Source organism: Podarcis muralis, chromosome 2, assembly GCF_964188315.1.
Source record: "Podarcis muralis chromosome 2, rPodMur119.hap1.1, whole genome shotgun sequence".
In the NCBI taxonomy this organism is placed as follows: Eukaryota; Metazoa; Chordata; class Lepidosauria; order Squamata; family Lacertidae; genus Podarcis; species Podarcis muralis.
In genome coordinates this window covers 35,617,758-35,634,989 of record NC_135656.1, presented here as the reverse complement: position 1 = coordinate 35,634,989, position 17,232 = coordinate 35,617,758, and the positions used below count along the sequence as shown (strand labels likewise).

Here is a 17,232-nt window from a genome sequence, read left to right as displayed (position 1 = left end):
CGTTACTTTCCTCCCTCCTAAAATCCCCCGATATAGCACAGGAAAAGGAAGGTTTGGGATTGCTGTTTTTTTACCTCGAGTCACACCTCCCCCTGACCCCTAACCCCTGAATAGTGGTTCAAGGGCTCAAGGAAGACAACTTCTAGCATCTTCTGTACCCATTGCCTTTATAAACAAGCATAGTCATGATGAAACAGGACAGTTTTTGTTCTACAAGAACAAGCTACATGGCTGCAACAATTATTTATTCTTACGATAACTAATACAGATTGGTAAATTAACTTCACCATGAATTAGAACTAAGTTTGTCCTTTCAGATTGCAACTGTCCTTCACAATTCCACAATCTCCCATATACCAGCTATTTATTTGCTACTGAAAATTAAGCAATGCTCACCATGCAATTCTAACTTTGCCAGCAAATAGAACGGTGCCCTATTAACTAGTTGCCAGTAAGATGGGGGGGGGGGCTAATGTGTGTGTTTCGGTTTCACAGCGGTAACGCTTACCGCATGAACATTTAACAGGGCGGTTGATAACTGGGGGATTGGAGACAGTCCGTAATGGGTGGTGCACTGGAGACAATGTGCTTTAAAATCATTAGAGGAGGAACTGTGCCAATATAATTTCCATTCTGAGATTGGCAGAGCAGAAGTGTAAACGGCAGAGAGCACCCTTTAACTCAAGATGTGCGCCGCTCTTTGTGAGTGAGCAACTGGTATGTTGCAACCTCTGCCGTTGACGCTGGGCCTGCTTCCAAAGTGGGTAAACTGTCTTAGCGGGGCATTGTCTGATGCTTTTGTGAGGGCAATGGAATGTAAATGTCAGATAAACAATATGAGAGAGAGAGAGAGAGAAAAGATCTTTAAGGGCAAGAGATTGGCTTTATGTGTGAAGGAGTGATACTGGTCTCATAACATTTGTATCCTGCTTTTCCTCCAAGGAGCCCAAGGCAGTGTACTTGATTTCCACACAAGCACACGGCTTCATTTAATCCACATGACAACCCTGTGAGGTAGTTTAGGCTAACGGATACTGACTGGCCAATCCAAGATCTACCCAGTCCTAGTCTGAAACTCTAGCCAGTCCACTCTAGTTTAGTTGAAAGCAGCCATGGTAGAAGACTCAATTGTCTTGGTGGGCTGTGGGCAAAATCAAAACAAGGTTTTGAGAACTGTTCCACATCTCTGCTGTCCTTTTGACGCGGGGAGGGTTTCTGTCCATTTCTCCCCTGCCTGCCCATACCTTACTGCAGCCTGTTTAAAATTTTCAAAGACTGTAGGGGAAGTGACTGATTAACAGAAATATTTGGACACTACTAGCCAGGTGTGTTGATGTCACCACAGTTCAACTCTGCCCAGCAAAACTCTGCTGAAGCTCTCCAGAATAAAACACACCTCAGAGCATCAGCTGCCCTGGATGAGGTAGGCTCACCTTCTAAGACAGATTTCCATGTGGGAAATGTACTTGATTTCAATGTGAGTGTGTGTGTGTGTGTGTGTGTGTGTGTGTGTGAGAGAGAGAGAGAGAGAGTGAGAATTGTAGGCAGAATGGCACTTCAGCCATAAAGCTCCCCTTGAGCTCATTAGTACTTCTCAGCCTTGCCTACCTCACAGGCTTGTTGTAAGAATAAAGAGACATGGACTCTTTGGAGGAAGAACAGCATGAACATGTAATAAATACCTAATATCCATTTCAACCATCCCTTTTTTCTGAAAGAAGGGAGGGGGCATCCTATTATATAGGGCTGCGGCTGTAGCCTCTTAATTAAAGAGGGGGGCACATCCAGCAACCTTTTTGATGCAGGGTCTGCACTTCTCCTACACACACAATATTTCCCCCCTATCCTCTTTCATCTAATTACTTCGGGTTACACAAAGGTCAAGGGGAGAAGGTAAACTCCTCAGAACTGAAGCAGGTAAGCAGAAGGGAAAAGCCGTGCCGGCTGCCTTCTCTGGGCCCAAACTGCACGTGGGGTCAATTTGGCCCCCGGAATTTCTTAGCATCATGAAAGGCTAACTATTAATTCAGCCATGGCCAAGGTTCAAGGAGAGCCAAGACCTTTGCACATGAATGCCCTCTTCCTCCTCCACACCCCTCCAACTGCAAGCAATGACTCTTCATCGTTTTCTCTCAAATATAACTTCAAAGCAGAAGTAATGCCTGGTCGATTGGGGGGTTGAAGGGGGGGGGAGTCAGCAACTGCCCTGCCCTGCTGATCAGAGTGGACAAAAGCAACGCCAAGCTAAAGAGATGAGGGGGGGAATTGCCCCAGTGAAAGGAAGGAGCAGGCGGTTGAAATCGTTCCCTTTCTTTCCAAGGCCTGGAATCTTTCTGGTTGCTGGGTTGTTTGTTCTTGGCAGAGGGGATCTCTCTCTCTCTCTCTCTCTCTCTCTCTCTCTCTCTCTCTCTCTCTCTCTCCCTACACCTCCAGCTTTCCTTTAGTATCCCGAAGAATAATGGGCATCTGGGAGCTGTTTCAAGTGGACTTTAATTTGTCTTAATGAAACTCACAGCAAATAATTCCCAAGCGCCCACCACCTCCCACCCCTCTGTGTGCGCAGTGGCCACATACCAACCGAGCCACCCTTGCAAGCAAAGCAGCCGGCGCGGGAGCGCGCGCGCACACAAGCACGCGCCTTTGAAAAGAAACCCCCCCACCCCCTCGCCGGGTCGTTTATTTTTTATTAAAAAAAAAAAAATGCGTGCGATTGCGCTTCGTCAGATATTTAAAAGCATTTTAAAGGTTTCATAAGCTTCTCTTTCCCCACCAGGGCAGCCAGGATCCGTGACTAAAAATTAACTGGTGGCAAATGAAGCAGGTGGGAGGGGGGGCTCGATGTGGAGGGGAGAGAGATGGATGGGGGGCAAAACAAAGTTTGTGCAAAGTAGCAGAACCGCAGAGAGAGAGAGAAACCCTGTCAAGTGATTGCGCTCTCCATGGAGATCCGAGGACCAATGAGAGGGGCAGAAGCTGTTTATAGGGGCGGAGCGTCTCCATAGCATCCAGAGAAGCCTTTCGGAGCAGCTACTTATTGACAGTCATTCTGTTGCTTACAAATCACAGCGGCTCCGGAATAAAAGGGCTCTGGCAGCGAGGGGCGTAATAATTCATCCAACGGGAGAGCAGTAGAAATCTACCCTATTTCCCTACCCGGCCCCCACCGCCACACACTTCACCCCACTGAATATTCGGCGCTTAGTAGTAAACACTTGGCGGTAGTGCGATTCCTTCGTAGGAACAGGTAAGATAAACGGAATTATTTGTTTCTTAACAAGGCGGGGAGGGCAGGCCAGCTTTATTTCTCCGCCACGTTATCCTGGGGAGGCTGGAATCCTCCCAGCACACAATTTTTTTTATTTTATGGTTCTGGCCAGACGTGAATGCAGAGGGACCCTCTCATGAATCCATCAACGCAAATGTAACAACACTTTCATTTAAAAGGGGAAGAAATAATCCATGGTAAGAGCCTTTTGGGGGCTTGGTTGAATTCTGTGTTTTTCATGTGAAGATGGTTGGCATGAATCTTCATGTACTAGTTCAGGGGGAGTAAAGCTTAAATACAGGTACTCAGCCACTCTTCTTCTGGTTCTCCAACCTGAACGCCCTCTTGTTATGCTTACATATACGGCATACAAGATTCATAGGATTTCAAAGCAGCCCAGTCCTATGAATAATATACTGGGCATTAAGCCCCATTGAGGTAAATGGGGCTTACTCTCTGGGTACAGGATTACAGCCTTGAGCAGCCCAGGTGTGATTTTACCCTCTGCTCTATGAACCAGCTGAGTCAAAGCAGTCAGGTTTAAACCGGTTTAGCTCCCTGCCGAATCAATGGGAGCAATTTGCAACCCTAAGCCCATTACCTGAAGGTAGATCCCATTGAAATCAATGGGATATACATCACATAATGTGTTTGGCACTGGGGTGCCACTTGCCTTAATGAAAGTGCTTCAACTTATGGATTGTGTTGCTGGAGGTAGATTTTCCTTTTTTTAAAAAAAATGAATCACGTTTATCTCCAATATAGCCTTGGAAATTCTAGGCATTATGGAATGGCATGAAACTCCCACCATCTTAACCATTTTTATGGCAGTATTCATACCTCTAATGTTGAAGAAAACAAAAACAAAAACTGATGGTGTTGTGCATTGAGTGAGGAATCAATGACAGATTTAACACAGAGGCTACTTCAAATCACTAAGATGGAATCTGTAAAAGGGTTAGGGACTGTCAGGTTTGCAAGCTGAAGCATTTATGAAGCTGAAGAAATTGTTATTTACCTAGAAGGAGATACTAACATGTTCATTTCAGTTGCATGTTTCTAGCTGGGTTTTAAGTGTTTCAATAGGAACAAATGCAACTTAGATTCTTGGAAGTTTTGCGAAAAATCTTGCCACAAAAGAAAAAAAGGGGCATTTGGGTGAATTCCACCCATCTTAGGCTGTGGTCTGCATAAAGCAGGCTAGTTAAGTAGGCTGGTTTGAGAAGGGGATCCTACACCCAGGGATGGCTCAATTCTCTGGGATTACCTCAAGGGTATATTTGGCTCCAGTGCTTTTAGAGTGTCTGGCTAGAAAACAACCTGCTCAAGTGTTTGTTTGTGAGCCGCCTATTTGTTAGGGGCTTTGAACTTCTTCGTGTTATTGTTGCAGGATTGTCACCCCCCCCGCCCTTCCCCCTTCTTCCCCCTTCCTGCTCTCCCACAATTCCTGAATGTTGGACTTGCCTATTTTGGCTTCCCCTGACATGACTGACAGCTGGCTGAACGTGCAGTCTGAAGAAGAGAAAGGCCAGGAAAGCAGCATGGCAGATTCGAGCAACCTGGACGACAGCTTGACCAGCCTACAGTGGCTTCAAGAATTCTCCATCATCAACGCCAACATGGGCAAGGCAAGCTCTTCCCCTTGCAGCACAGATCCTCACGGCTATCACAAGATCCCTGGCTCTGCTGCACCGTGTTCCCCTCTAGCTGGTGACCCGGCTTGCATGGGGATGCCCCATACCCCTGGCAAGCCAATCTCCTCTTCCACATCCAGGACTGCACACCTGCAAGGCCAGCCATTGGAAGACATAGATTACAAGACTAATCCCCATGTAAAGCCTCCTTACTCCTATGCCACGCTCATCTGCATGGCGATGGAAGCGAGCAAGAAAACCAAAATCACCCTCTCAGACATCTATAAATGGATTACAGATAATTTCTGCTATTTCCGCCATGCAGACCCCACATGGCAGGTAGGTGCCTAGGATGGGAAGCCCATACCTCTCTGCATTTTGGCCACCCAGTCATGTGGGTGAGGTTATAGTGCACTTGCTACTGTATCCATGTTTTCTGTTGGCTATCCACTGCAGTTCATGACCAGCCATCCTCCCAAATCAGCCTTGATGCTTCTATGACTTGCATTATCTGACAGTGAAACTGTTTCACCACTATTTAAATTCTCATAATTTCCATGTGAGGCAAGTGTTGTGTACACCTAATATGCTAATGAAGGAAATCTAAGCTACTTGGCCAGAAACCTTAAGAATGCAGCTCCCTGCATTCTTAACACACAACACAGTCCTAACCATATCCATATAGAATTTGATGGGACTTGATGTTTAGTCGTTTAGTCATGTCCGACTCTTCGTGACCCTGTGGACCAGAGCACACCAGGGACTTACTTGATGGGACTTACTCCCAGCTAAGTAGAGTTAGGTTTGCAACCAGGGGCTGGACCCACACCATACCTTTTGAGCACATTCAAAGCATTCACACCCCAAATAAATCCTGGGAACTGTAGCTTACCCCGACAGAACTGCAATCCCCAGCAGCTATAACAAACTGCAGTTCCCAAGATTATAAGGGGTGGTGGTGGTTATGTGCTTTAAATGTATGGTGGGTGTGCAAATTTAGACACTAGCACCCTTTTTTCTGGATCATCTTTCATCATACATACATAACGTAAGGTTCCATCACTGTCAGCTGTGCCACCTTACAGGAGAACCAGCTATGTCTGTGGTCAGGTGGCTGTAAGACCCTCTTGCCACAAGATGAGGAACAGATCTCCTGTCAACCTCCTATGACAATAGAAAGCGACCAAGTGTTTGTAGTATTCATGCTGCAGCTCCTTTCTGTGCTTCCTTCTCCCTAGAGTGCAATTACTGTTGCTTGGTATGTTTCCTATCAAGGTGTTTTGCCTGGAATAAGCACTTAGTAGCACACAGAGGTTGTGGTAAATGAGAAAGCAGAGCAATGTAAACAGGCATTTTCTCCTTTTGAAGGTAGCAATTATCTAACAAAGACTGTGGATGATTGAGAGAATGTCCTTTTTGGTTTTTTTTTTGAGGCTCCAACAAGCGTAAAAGAAGTGCCATAGAAAGTACAGTACAGAAAAACAACAGAGGGGCAGTGAAGGGGAAGAGAGAAGGAAACAGGTGGAGGGCGAAAGAAAAGTAAAGATGGCAAGAGTAGGAGCCAAGAGGCGGATTGCGTTGCCTAGAGGTGATTCTCCTCCAATCTTTCATTGGATGCTTAATGCTGCTAATCCAATCAGTCATAAATGGGCATTTGGAGTCAATTAAATGCACAACTGGGAGGCAGGGGAACCATTTAGAGAGGGAAGGGGGCAGTCAACCCCACTCCATCCTTCATTGCGGATAACATGTGATTATTCCCCACAAGTGTTTATATTTCTGGTTACAACAAGGTAGAAAAAATAGCCACAACAAATGCTCTCAGGATACCTGGTTTTTTTAAATAAATTTTATCTTGAATATACCCAAGAATAAGCCTTGCACTTTGGGGTAAATCTTAATGCTCCACCCTGAAATGTCTTTGTTTCCCCCCCCCAGATTTCAGTGGGAACAATCTTGTTAGGAGGGCTTTGGAAACCAGCTCTTTGAATATGGAACTATCTTCCATATTCAGTATCTGGAAGCTTAACTTACTGTATCCAAAATTTAGTTGGTCACACAAGTAGGATATACTTGGCTTATTTGCATCATGCCTGGAGAGCATTTAAAACAAGCAACTGCTTCACTCACTTCTAGGGAGAAAGAGGAGAAAAAGTCAGAGGTATAAATTTCTTTCCCCCCAATCCCACTCTTTGATCAATTGAGGAGGAAACGCGCCAAAGAAATTGATGTGTCTTTTCTGTGCGACCTGATGCTTTCCAAGATTGACTGTGGAGAAGCATTTGAAAGAAGGCAAAATAAAGATTTGAGAGAGGTTATTAGGAAAGAGGTGCATCTAAGTGTAGAATGGCTGGGATATTGGATCAGAAGTATACAGTGCCTCAAATGGTCAAAGACAGAAATATAACTTTTCACTAACCTCTTGGAGAGGTGTGAGTAACCTGCAAGATGTTGCTAGATTCCAATTCCCATCATCCTTGATCAATGGCCATGCTGGCTGAGGGTAATGAGAGTTGAAATCCAATAACAGCATATGAAGAGCCAAAGTCTCATGACCACCAGCTGAACAGCCTTGGACATAAGACATCAGCCTGCAATGAAGGCTGTGGCCTGTAATGAGAATAAATTCACTTTTGTTACCATGTTAACAACAATATTGAAATATTGCATGTTGAGGCTCTCTCCTTCCCCTAGCAAGCACCACAGTGTAAGGAAGAATGTCTGTCCTTGAGCACCACCTCCTTCAATTCCCAATGTCTGTGATACGTGGTAGACTCATTTGTGTCTTTTGCTCTTTGAGGTTTAAAAATATTAGGCTGGACAAGTAAAAGTTTGGGTAGGAAAAAAGAGGGAAAGTTTTGCCTTTCAGAAAATCCAAATAAAATTTGTTCACCAGGTCTTTATAAGGTACTTACTGGACTCTATTACTGTAGCATCTATATGGCTTGTAATTTTTTTATATCCTTCAAATAGTCCTGGTAAGACAGTGAATCTGTAGCCCCACACCAATAGACGGAGACCCAAAAGTCAGCATATTTCAAGCATCCACTCTTAATTCTATACCTTGGACTTTCCCTTCTGCTCTCAAAGCACTGTTTTCTAAAAATAATAACAAGCATCATCATCTCAGTCAAAGGAAAATGATGAGTACATGTCATTCATTTCTGACAATTGATGTGACAGTTTGATATTCATGGGTAGTTTTAGTGTTGAATCCTTGAGGGAAACCCTCTTGAAATGTTCCTTGCCCACATCGTTCTTAAGATCATAAGAGCTAACTCCTAGGGGCTGAAGGGAATTCACACACACCCAAAATTGAGGGGACCATCCCCCCACTAAGTTGATGGGCATTGCCATTCAAATGGTGTGCGTGCACCGTGTCACGTGATCAATTACGAGGGGTGGGGCTTATCTGGGCCCTCCAGTATTTTATTGAAGTTGGCACCCCTGCTTAAGGTGAAACAAAGAGTTTCCTCTCCATCCTAAGTGAATGAGTTAGATTCTAGGTGGTTGGATATGGTGGTGATGACATAACATAGTACAGTGTTATTGTCATTCCATCACCTGTCAAAAGGCTGCCACTACACACTGCTAAGCTTGTTTCCAATCCTCCTAGTAGACTGTATCACAACCAGGTCTCTTGATGTGCCAAAACACTATTGCTTGCAGTCACCACAATAACGCTGCTCAGTGTAGTGGATGTTTCTGATTCCTACCATGGTCACAATGCATAAAACAAGTAGTAACATCTAGCCTGATGAAGACTTCTGGAGAACTCAAAAGCTTGCTCACTATTTTCTGACATTCTAGTGGTCCTAAATCCTAAAAAAGGTATTGACCAAAACGAAATCCATTAGGTTTCCTATGAGATTGGGACATTTTATGTTTTACAGAATTAACAACAACATGGGCATTAATAAGTACAAACAGAAAGAAAGAAAAACCCTTGCATATTGATGTGGTTGATGCAAACTTTCCTGTTCTTTCTTTCCCCCTTTAAAAAAAAACAAAACCCCAGTATTCACTCCCTCTTTGTCGTGATGCAGGTGGTTTGATGGATCCTTGCAGGGAAGAATGATAAATATGCTAACTAGCTGGGTAATAATCAGCTTGTAGGCAGGCCCAGCAGATTTAAACTGACTCTAGCAGGGGAGAGGGTTATTCTCTGACCCTTGTAAAATTTCATTAAACAGTAAATTCTGACTCATCGGAGACCAGCGCGTTCACAGGAATTTCTTTCTTTCTTTCTCTTTCTTTCTTTCTTTCTTTCTTTCTTTCTTTCTTTCTTTCTTTCTTTCTTTCTTTCCCCTTTCTCCCATCGTGCCCATGTTCTCACCCGCCTCGTCAACCCCAGTTCCTGTAAGTGCAGACACAAAGTCAAAATGTCATGCCACCCATAAGCAGGGGGGTGGGGGGATGGGGAGAGATTCCTGTGGGAGCTGTGTGCTTTGGAAAGGAGCCAAGATGCCCAGGGAGTTTCAGCCTAGAGGAATAGCTTCTTATTATTATTTAGCCCTCCAGGCATTCAAGCCTTGCTTTTGCTCTTTGGCAATACGGATTATGGATGAATAAGCATAAAGATATCCAGGCAACTTTTTTTTTTAAAAGGAAAAAAAAAAAGAATGAAAAACTCTTGCACACAATCCTTTACCATATCCAATCTCTTAACACCCTCCTGGCTTTGTGCTCTATAAGAGGGTGTTATTTACCCAATAACAGAGTTTCCTTTCTGATTGTGCACATCACTCCAGACACGCACATTCATTCTTCTGAGGAGTAGCTCTATGGGAACAGTAAATGCCCCTTCTTTTTATTTATCTCTTTGTTGCTATTTTTTTCTAGAGCTTTTCTGATTTTTCTTTTCCTTTTTATGATGATTCAGAGGGTGATTTCATATGAAGTCCATTCCAACCAAAGGATGTTCCATGGGTGCGCAAATGTGTTTCTCACATGGGTGTGTAAATATAAGCAATCCATACCAAGGAGGCCAGTGAGTGTGCAGAGCAAGGGGGGGGGGAGTTATGTTGTGTCCCCTTTTCCATTTCTGTCAAATGAAGTGGTTCTTTCACAGTGTCGTCATATTTAGCACCATTGTGTACCATGGTAGCTGTGGTTTATGGGATAATCCTTCAGCATCAGACATGTTGGTTCACACATCATTTGAAGCTTAGCTGTGCTTTAAAAGGTGAACCTGCAGTGTGCTGGTGCACAGAGCAAAAACCGCCGCTGCTTCATTCCTCCCCTACTCCTGCCAGGAATGAAACCATGGTTTGGATTAGTGACACTTAAGAACCTGAGCTCACTGCTTGTTTTGTGCAAGCAAACCAGAAGCCAGAAGCCAGAAGAACAAACTTGGGTAATTTACAGTTTATGGTTTGTTTGGAGGGAGAGAAAAACAATGAGCCCAGGTTTAGACATAATCCTAGCAGCCTGGTATGAGCAGAGGAAGAGCAAAGCAGCTGAGATGTTAACAGTGCCTCAAGTACTTGCATGTTCATTTTTAAACTATAGGTTTTTAAAGTGACACATCAGCCAGGCCAAAATCAGTTTTCTGGCTAGCATGGGTTTTAAAAAACAACCCAACTATGAGGGTCATAAAATGTCTGGCTTACCTTTCTGGTCTCCTGAAGCACTGAGGCAGGAGGTCTGTTCTCTTCTGATTTTGAGGGTGTGAGATGGTGATCTTCATCTCACTGTTCAGAAAGTTGCTGTGAACGCTTCTGACCAAAACCAGTGAAACAGAAACTGTCTCTTCTAGCACCATGGAAGGGAAAAAGGCGCTATTTCTACTACACTATTTCACTGCATTACAGTCTGTTCTGGTCCAGACCTAATATGCAGTCTTTTAGACTGAAAGAAACTATTCATTGTAACTGGGGCTGGGGAAACCCAGCCCGATGGGCAGGGTGTTGTTGTTGGCATATTAAAGGAGACACTTGATCTTATGATGACTGACACTCAGGATAAATGGAGGGCATCTGCATTAGCTTTTTCTTATATTAAGGTGTTCTCCCCCTCCAGTAATTCTGAATGAGCTGGAGCTTGGGGGAATATAAATGTCTTTCCTTAAGCATCACTAAAGGACAGCAAGGCTGGGCATGTGGTTGCTTAAAAATTACTTCTCTTTCTTTGCCCTCCACCTGCAGAGATTGTTGAGGTGCCTTATTTCCAGAGGTCAATTTTCCTCTTAATCTTCCACATATGCCTCCATCAAAACTCTCTTTGCACTTTCTCTTCCACCATCCATATTTTTTTCTCGTGCCAGCACTGGACTGGATCTTGTATATCCATCCATACCTGTCTTCAGGCTACTCCACCATGGTTTTCTGGTTTTCTTTTCCAGCTGAAACTTTTTTTTTGTGGTTACTGAGTATCATCTCTCTTTTTTAACCACATCAGTTGTTTTTAAGGATGTTTTGTACTTCTGTAAATTTTGGGATTCCCCCCTAATTACTCTAGTTTCTCGGTGGCTCAGTCTTGGCTCCACTTCTGCTGGCATGTTTGTTATTTAAAGAAGTGACGGAAGGAGGGCAGCAGACTAGAAAAGGTGTGTCAATAAGAGAACAAGTGTCTGTGTACTATGAGGGAGATGAAAGACCCTTTTCACGTTTTAAGTATTATTATTTATGAAAAGTTTTAAGTACAGATTTAAACAGATTTAATCTCATTTAGCTCTCTTCTTGACTTCCTTGACAACACCTTGGAAATGGTAGCTTTGCAAAAGTGCTGAGAATTATTTCTTAGAGACTTCTGCACAGAACAGCAATTTGAAAGCCAGGGTGTGCTTTGAAAGTAGTTTAAACTTGTAATATAGACACACATGGCATAAGATCTTTTCCTGAAAGCTCAGGGCAACTTAGAACATTTTGACAGAATCAAACCTTGAAACTAAGGGCAGATCCATACCCTACATTTAAAGTACATCCAACACACGGCTTCCCCAAAAGAGTCCCAGGAACTGTAGTTTCCCCCTTACAGAGCTACAATTCCCAGCACCCTTAACTGCAGTTCCCAGGATTCTTTCTGGGAAGTTATGTGTGTTGAATGTGCCCTAACACTATGCAATGCATGCACTAGAAAAAGCAGACAGGGTACTAACACCCCTCATCTCCCCACACTTGCCATTGGCATCCATAGGCCATCTCAAATGAAGGTTCGTACAAAATACTTCCAGTAAATATTCTGGTTCATGTCGCTCTTGTATGAATTTAATGTGACATGATCTGACGTTCTTGGTTGATCATGATGGTTAAAATATCGTGATGGGAGTTGAGGCATGAATCCATATATTTCAAAGTTGTATAGGAACGAGGATGGTCATTTATCGGTAGAAATATGCCTGGCCATGTGGCTCATTTAAGCATCATTCTATTCCAGATTCAGTTTCACTGTGGCAAGCCACTTCAGCCTTCTACTTTGCTGAAAAGACCTTCACACTTACAGCTGATTCAGCCGCCTTCATTGTATTCACTTCAATGTGGGTTTATGTTTGCAGTTACTTATATTAAAACTCCATTTTGTTTAATTCTGGTTTCAGAACTCTATTAGGCACAACCTGTCCTTGAACAAGTGCTTCATCAAGGTGCCACGAGAGAAGGACGAACCAGGGAAAGGTGGATTCTGGAAGATCGACCCCCAGTATGCAGACAGGCTGATGAACGGAGCGTTCAAGAAGCGCAGGATGCCCCCCGTGCAAATCCACCCAGCTTTCACCGGAAGACTCCAGCAGGATGCTGGCTCCAGTTCATTGGCTCACCAGGCGGCGGCATCTTGGAAAAACAACAGCATCCTGAAAATCAACATGGAGTCTCAGCAGCTGCTCAAAGAGTTTGAAGAAGCCACCGGCGACCAGAACTGGAACCCGGCAGATGGGAAAATGAGCCATAAACGCAAGCAGCCACTCCCCAAGCGAATGTGCAAGACAGCCCGCCTCTCCAGCTCCCCCCTGCTTACTCAGGAAGAGCAGACAGAGCTTGGGTCTCTGAAAGGTGACTTTGACTGGGAAGCTATCTTCGACACCACCTTAAATGGTGACTTCTCCACCTTTGAGGATCTGGAGATCACTCCTCCTATCAGCCCAATAACCAGGGATGTAGACTTGACTGTGCATGGAAGACATATTGACTGCCCACAGGAGTGGTGCCCTGCCGGGCAGGATTACATCCTAACCGAATCCAACCAGAACAGCTTGGACTTTGACGAGACCTTCATTGCCACTTCTTTCCTCCAGCATCCCTGGGATGAAGGGAGAAACGATTACCTCTCGAGTTCTGTCAACATAGACCCGCTCTTTGAACTCAACGATCCTTCATTGCAGACGGAAATGAATGACTGGAGCAATGCTGGGTGTCTTTAATGAGTGACAAGAGCCCTGGCTGGAAGGCTCAAGATCATCCCAGGTTGACCTGCTGTATGAACAAGATTGGCCCAGTGCTGCAGGACTTTACACTAACAGTAGAATCCTCTAGCAAACAAGACATCTTCATTCTTGGGACCACGTGGATCACAGAGGTGTCGGGGGTGGGGAGGGAAAGATCTGGAGAATTTGGCAGGATGTATCTGAAAGCAACACACGGGGAACTCTGTACCCCAAAAGACAACAAAATAATAATAATACAGTACTTATTTTTGTGTTCTTTTAAAGAAATATGGAATTTTTCTACTTCGGGGGTGGACGGAATTGAAAAGGGCATATCTTCCTTGCAGGGGAGGGCATGACATTTGAATATAATGGAATAGGATGGAAGAGCTGGCCTTTTCTGGTTACTAAGAACATGTTAGATCTGTGATTTCTGTAATTTCCTCTTCCTTCTTTTGTCCATTTGCTTCTCCCTCCATCCCTCTCTTTCATGTGAGTGTGTTTGCATTGTTTCTACCCAGGGAAAATTTCTTATAGGTAAAACATGGGACAATTAAGTAGCAGGCAAATACAATTCCCATCTGTATTCTAGGAATTTCAGCCACCAGTCTATCTAGGACTAGTTTAGATGTCGACATCTGTATTTTCAGAAATGAATCAACAAGGCAGGATCTTTCAGGCTTATAAAATAGAGAGCCTACTATATATCTATATATCTATTACAAAACCTATATTTTTAGCTACAGGGCACAATCAGTAGAGTATTTACAGCGGGGGTGGGAAATGAGGATTGTTTGTAATAATGTTGATTAAGATTGAAGTGTATCAAGCATTTGTTATACAGAGGGGAAATGTAATAAAATATGCAAGTGGGAATTCCTGCCAGTAGAGGATTTTTAAAAATCCACAAATGGGGACCTGGCATTCTCTAGACGGTCCTTTTTACTTATTTTTGTATCTTAAATTCTTTACATTTTTGCAATCTTGACTGTGTATACTGTAAAGCCTAGACATTTGAAGTCATGGCAGGCAGGCCCTCTGAAGTCTCGAACAACTAACAAAGTGCCGTACCCTTTCCTAGCCGGAAACTATGAAGGAATCTGTGTGATTGAAAGACAGACTCTGACAAATCAGTTGCCAGCACAACTGATCAGTAATGAAGGGCTATTATTTTCCTCTCCTTTTGGCCAAGCGATCCCGGGTGGGTACTTCTCAAATATTCCTCTGCTTTCGTTAATGTCTCCGTATATTTGAGTCTCTAGCCAGAGAGAGTTTAAAACAAAACTCCGAATGGGCATGTTAATCAGTGGCTCTAGACTCATGGTAGGTACACACTGTGTGATAATTTGTATTCAGTGCTGGATGAAAGTGCACTTTTGAGGTGCCGTACATACCGACAACATCCCGCTGCATATTTTTAAAATGCACATTTTTTTTCAAGGTGAGGAAGGAACTACACATGTGCAAGTGCGGTGAGGTGTTGCACCATTTATTCCAGCGCTTAGGGGGTGTGACTAGACTACATGAATGGAGGGGAGTAGAGAACATCGCTGTTCACTGCTTCTTAAACCTCCTACCTGTATGTACAGATAGCACAGAGACTAACTCCCGCTTTAGGCAACGTTGCTGTGCAAAGCTATGTACAATGGCAAAGTGCTATGTACAAAAGCACTCTGTGGAATAACAAGCCCTGTGTATTTCAAACTGTACGTGTGCCCATAGCCTTAAGTGGATGGTTACAGGCCAAAGGCTGTATATGCAGTAGAGACTGCAAATGAAAGCTTCCCCCTGCCTTCTTATTTAGCTTCCATCCTAGAACTGAAGTTGCCACCCAGCTAGGTGTTTAGCCCACAGCTAATGTTAAGCCAAAAGTCATCTTAAGCTTTATGTGCATTCAAGTAAACTCTGCATATTCCCAATAGTTATGGGGATTCCCCCTGGGAACCTGGCAGTCTTGTCTGGAACATGATGATATTTTATAGGTATTTACCTTTCTGGAATGGTAAAGCTCTACTGTCTGCATTTAGCAGACGCAGAAACAAACAGAACGTTCATCAAGCAAACGTCAATCCTTTTTTTCTTTACTTCTCTGCACCTTCCTGAATAATGTACAGCCACGTGCATTATGTTTTGAAATGTTAATGTTTCCATCCCCTTAATCAGTCTGCCCCAATGATTTTTAAGTGGGGGAAAGGCTACAACCTGGGGAGAAAAGTGCAGGCTTTCTGTTTCTGTGTGACAAATATGATGAACTGCGATAAATGCCTCTTTAGAACCGCATCTGTTCACATCAGAGTATTCTGCCCGCCCACCAGTTTATTTTAACAAAAGAGCTAGACTTCCAGGGACAATAATTTGACACCTAGAGATGGCTGCTTCCCATGCTACGTTCTCTTTGTTCACAGTTAAAAAAAACATAACCCGCATCATGGACACAGATGAATCCGCAGAGAATCCAAGCACAGCTCTTTGCTTTCTGCCCCCAATATTAGTCCTGTGCTTACATTAGTGTGCAAGGAGAGATGCAGCAATGAAGCATTGTTATTTCCTAGCACTTTTAGTATTCAGTGTGCTTTACAATCATCCTCACACCATCCCTCAAAGGTAGGCCATTGAATCTCTCTTTAGGCAGAAGACTGAAGGCCATTTGGCCTGGGGTGTTTTTACGTGCAGTAAATGTGCATTTGGTTCTGAGTTGCTGCACACTTTCTATACACATCGGCTGCACATTATATTTTCCAAGCACTTGACCCAAATTTATTTTTTTATCTTATGCAGAGTGCACACAGTCTAGAAAGGGCAACCTGTGGACTACACATCCAACCTCCGATACAATTTTTTTGTGTAATCAAGAGTTTATGAGTTCTGGGCAGCACCAAGGTAGTCCCATATTTGGGATGGGGATAGACACCATTTATTCCTTGAAGCGTCTGCAGGAATGTAGGACATAAATTCCCAGATAAACTGCCCCCAAGCATGGACAGCTTACACCCTGCCAAGTACTAGACTCCTAAAGGGTAACAGAGCCACGCCTCCTGGGTAGTAAAAATGTTCTGCCTTGTGACATTCACAGATGAACTGCCACCACCTGCCTAGTCTTCATTACTTGGGTGATAAAGCACATGGCCCCCCAAACTGGCCATCTCTAGTCTAAAATATATTGCCTCCAAAGCTCAATGTAAGAAGACTACTCTGGAGGTACACCCACCCACCCACCTGGAAAAGTCACAGGCATATGAGTACCTGAAAAAGCAAAGTAATGGAAGGCAAAGTATGTTCATATTCTGGGACCAGCTGGTATTAGTATTGCTAATAAAAATCAACAGAGCTTCCTGGAGCTGAGCAGGATTCAGCCCTCTATTTGATTTGTAGTGGGAGTGTAGAAGAGTACTGTATCTGGGAACCATATGGATCACCTAAATATAATGGGGGAAGAGGGGAACCACTGACATGGAACTGAAATATGAGCAATTCAGATTCTAATCCACTCCTTTGCTGTTGGAAATGTTATTAATTTACAGTGAGTTAAAATACTAGATTTTCTTTGGAGTGTGTTTAGATTAATGAAAAATAGCAAGCTAGGAACTGTTGCTGTTGGAAACAATATTAGAAACCTTAATCATGTCCGTAGATATGTGTACATGTCTCTCTCTCTCTCTCTCCTTATTGCTTGTTTATTGAAAAATAAAAATTAGTTTGGGTAACTACTGGAAAAGAAAAGCCCTTATTTTAAATTATGGAAGAGCATATATTTCAGAACTAAAAGGAATGGGGACTTACATGCAAAATGGACCAGTTTTGAAACAAATACCGGTAATTGAGGCAAAACAGAATGATTTGCTGAATTTAAAATTTGGAACTTTAATTCAGTGCACTCAGATTTGGAATTCACGTTTCAATGGACACGAGGCATACAGAGTTCAGCATTTTAAAATCCTATTGTTCAGTGAAAGAATTAAGTTTGTGCTTTAATT

At 43.5% G+C, this 17,232-nt stretch overlaps 1 protein-coding gene and 1 long non-coding RNA gene across 3 annotated transcripts; one reads left to right on the top strand and one right to left on the bottom strand.

Moving 5' to 3' along the window:
• The first annotated feature begins 1,307 nt into the window (after positions 1 to 1,307).
• On the top strand, positions 1,308 to 16,962 carry FOXJ1 (forkhead box J1). Of its 2 annotated transcripts, none has more exons than XM_028716990.2 (3): positions 1,308 to 1,423; positions 4,656 to 5,238; positions 12,437 to 16,962. In XM_028716990.2, exons 2-3 carry the CDS (start codon positions 4,717 to 4,719, stop codon positions 13,253 to 13,255), a joined length of 1,341 nt encoding a protein of 446 aa, XP_028572823.2. In that variant the 5' UTR covers positions 1,308 to 1,423; positions 4,656 to 4,716; the 3' UTR covers positions 13,256 to 16,962. The 2 variants fall into 2 exon arrangements, with proteins under 2 accessions (XP_028572823.2, XP_028572822.2); XM_028716989.2 differs by lacking the exon at positions 1,308 to 1,423 and adding an exon at positions 2,858 to 3,244.
• On the bottom strand, positions 6,831 to 8,019 carry LOC114590643 (uncharacterized). Its single transcript, XR_003705139.2, has 2 exons — positions 7,815 to 8,019; positions 6,831 to 7,031 (listed from the first exon to the last, which is right to left on the bottom strand). It is a non-coding gene; the product is annotated as an uncharacterized LOC114590643 (long non-coding RNA).
• Positions 16,963 to 17,232: the final 270 nt, after the last annotated feature.

What these genes read in the sequence shown, in the direction of transcription:
- FOXJ1 (XM_028716990.2), top strand. Translation starts at nt 4,717, where the DNA reads ATGTTGGACTTGCCTATTTTGGCTTCCCCTGACATGACTGACAGCTGG. An exon ending in ATGCAGACCCCACATGGCAG is followed by an intron (nt 5,239 to 12,436) that starts GTAGGTGCCTAG and finishes TTCTGGTTTCAG; the next exon opens with AACTCTATTAGGCACAACCT.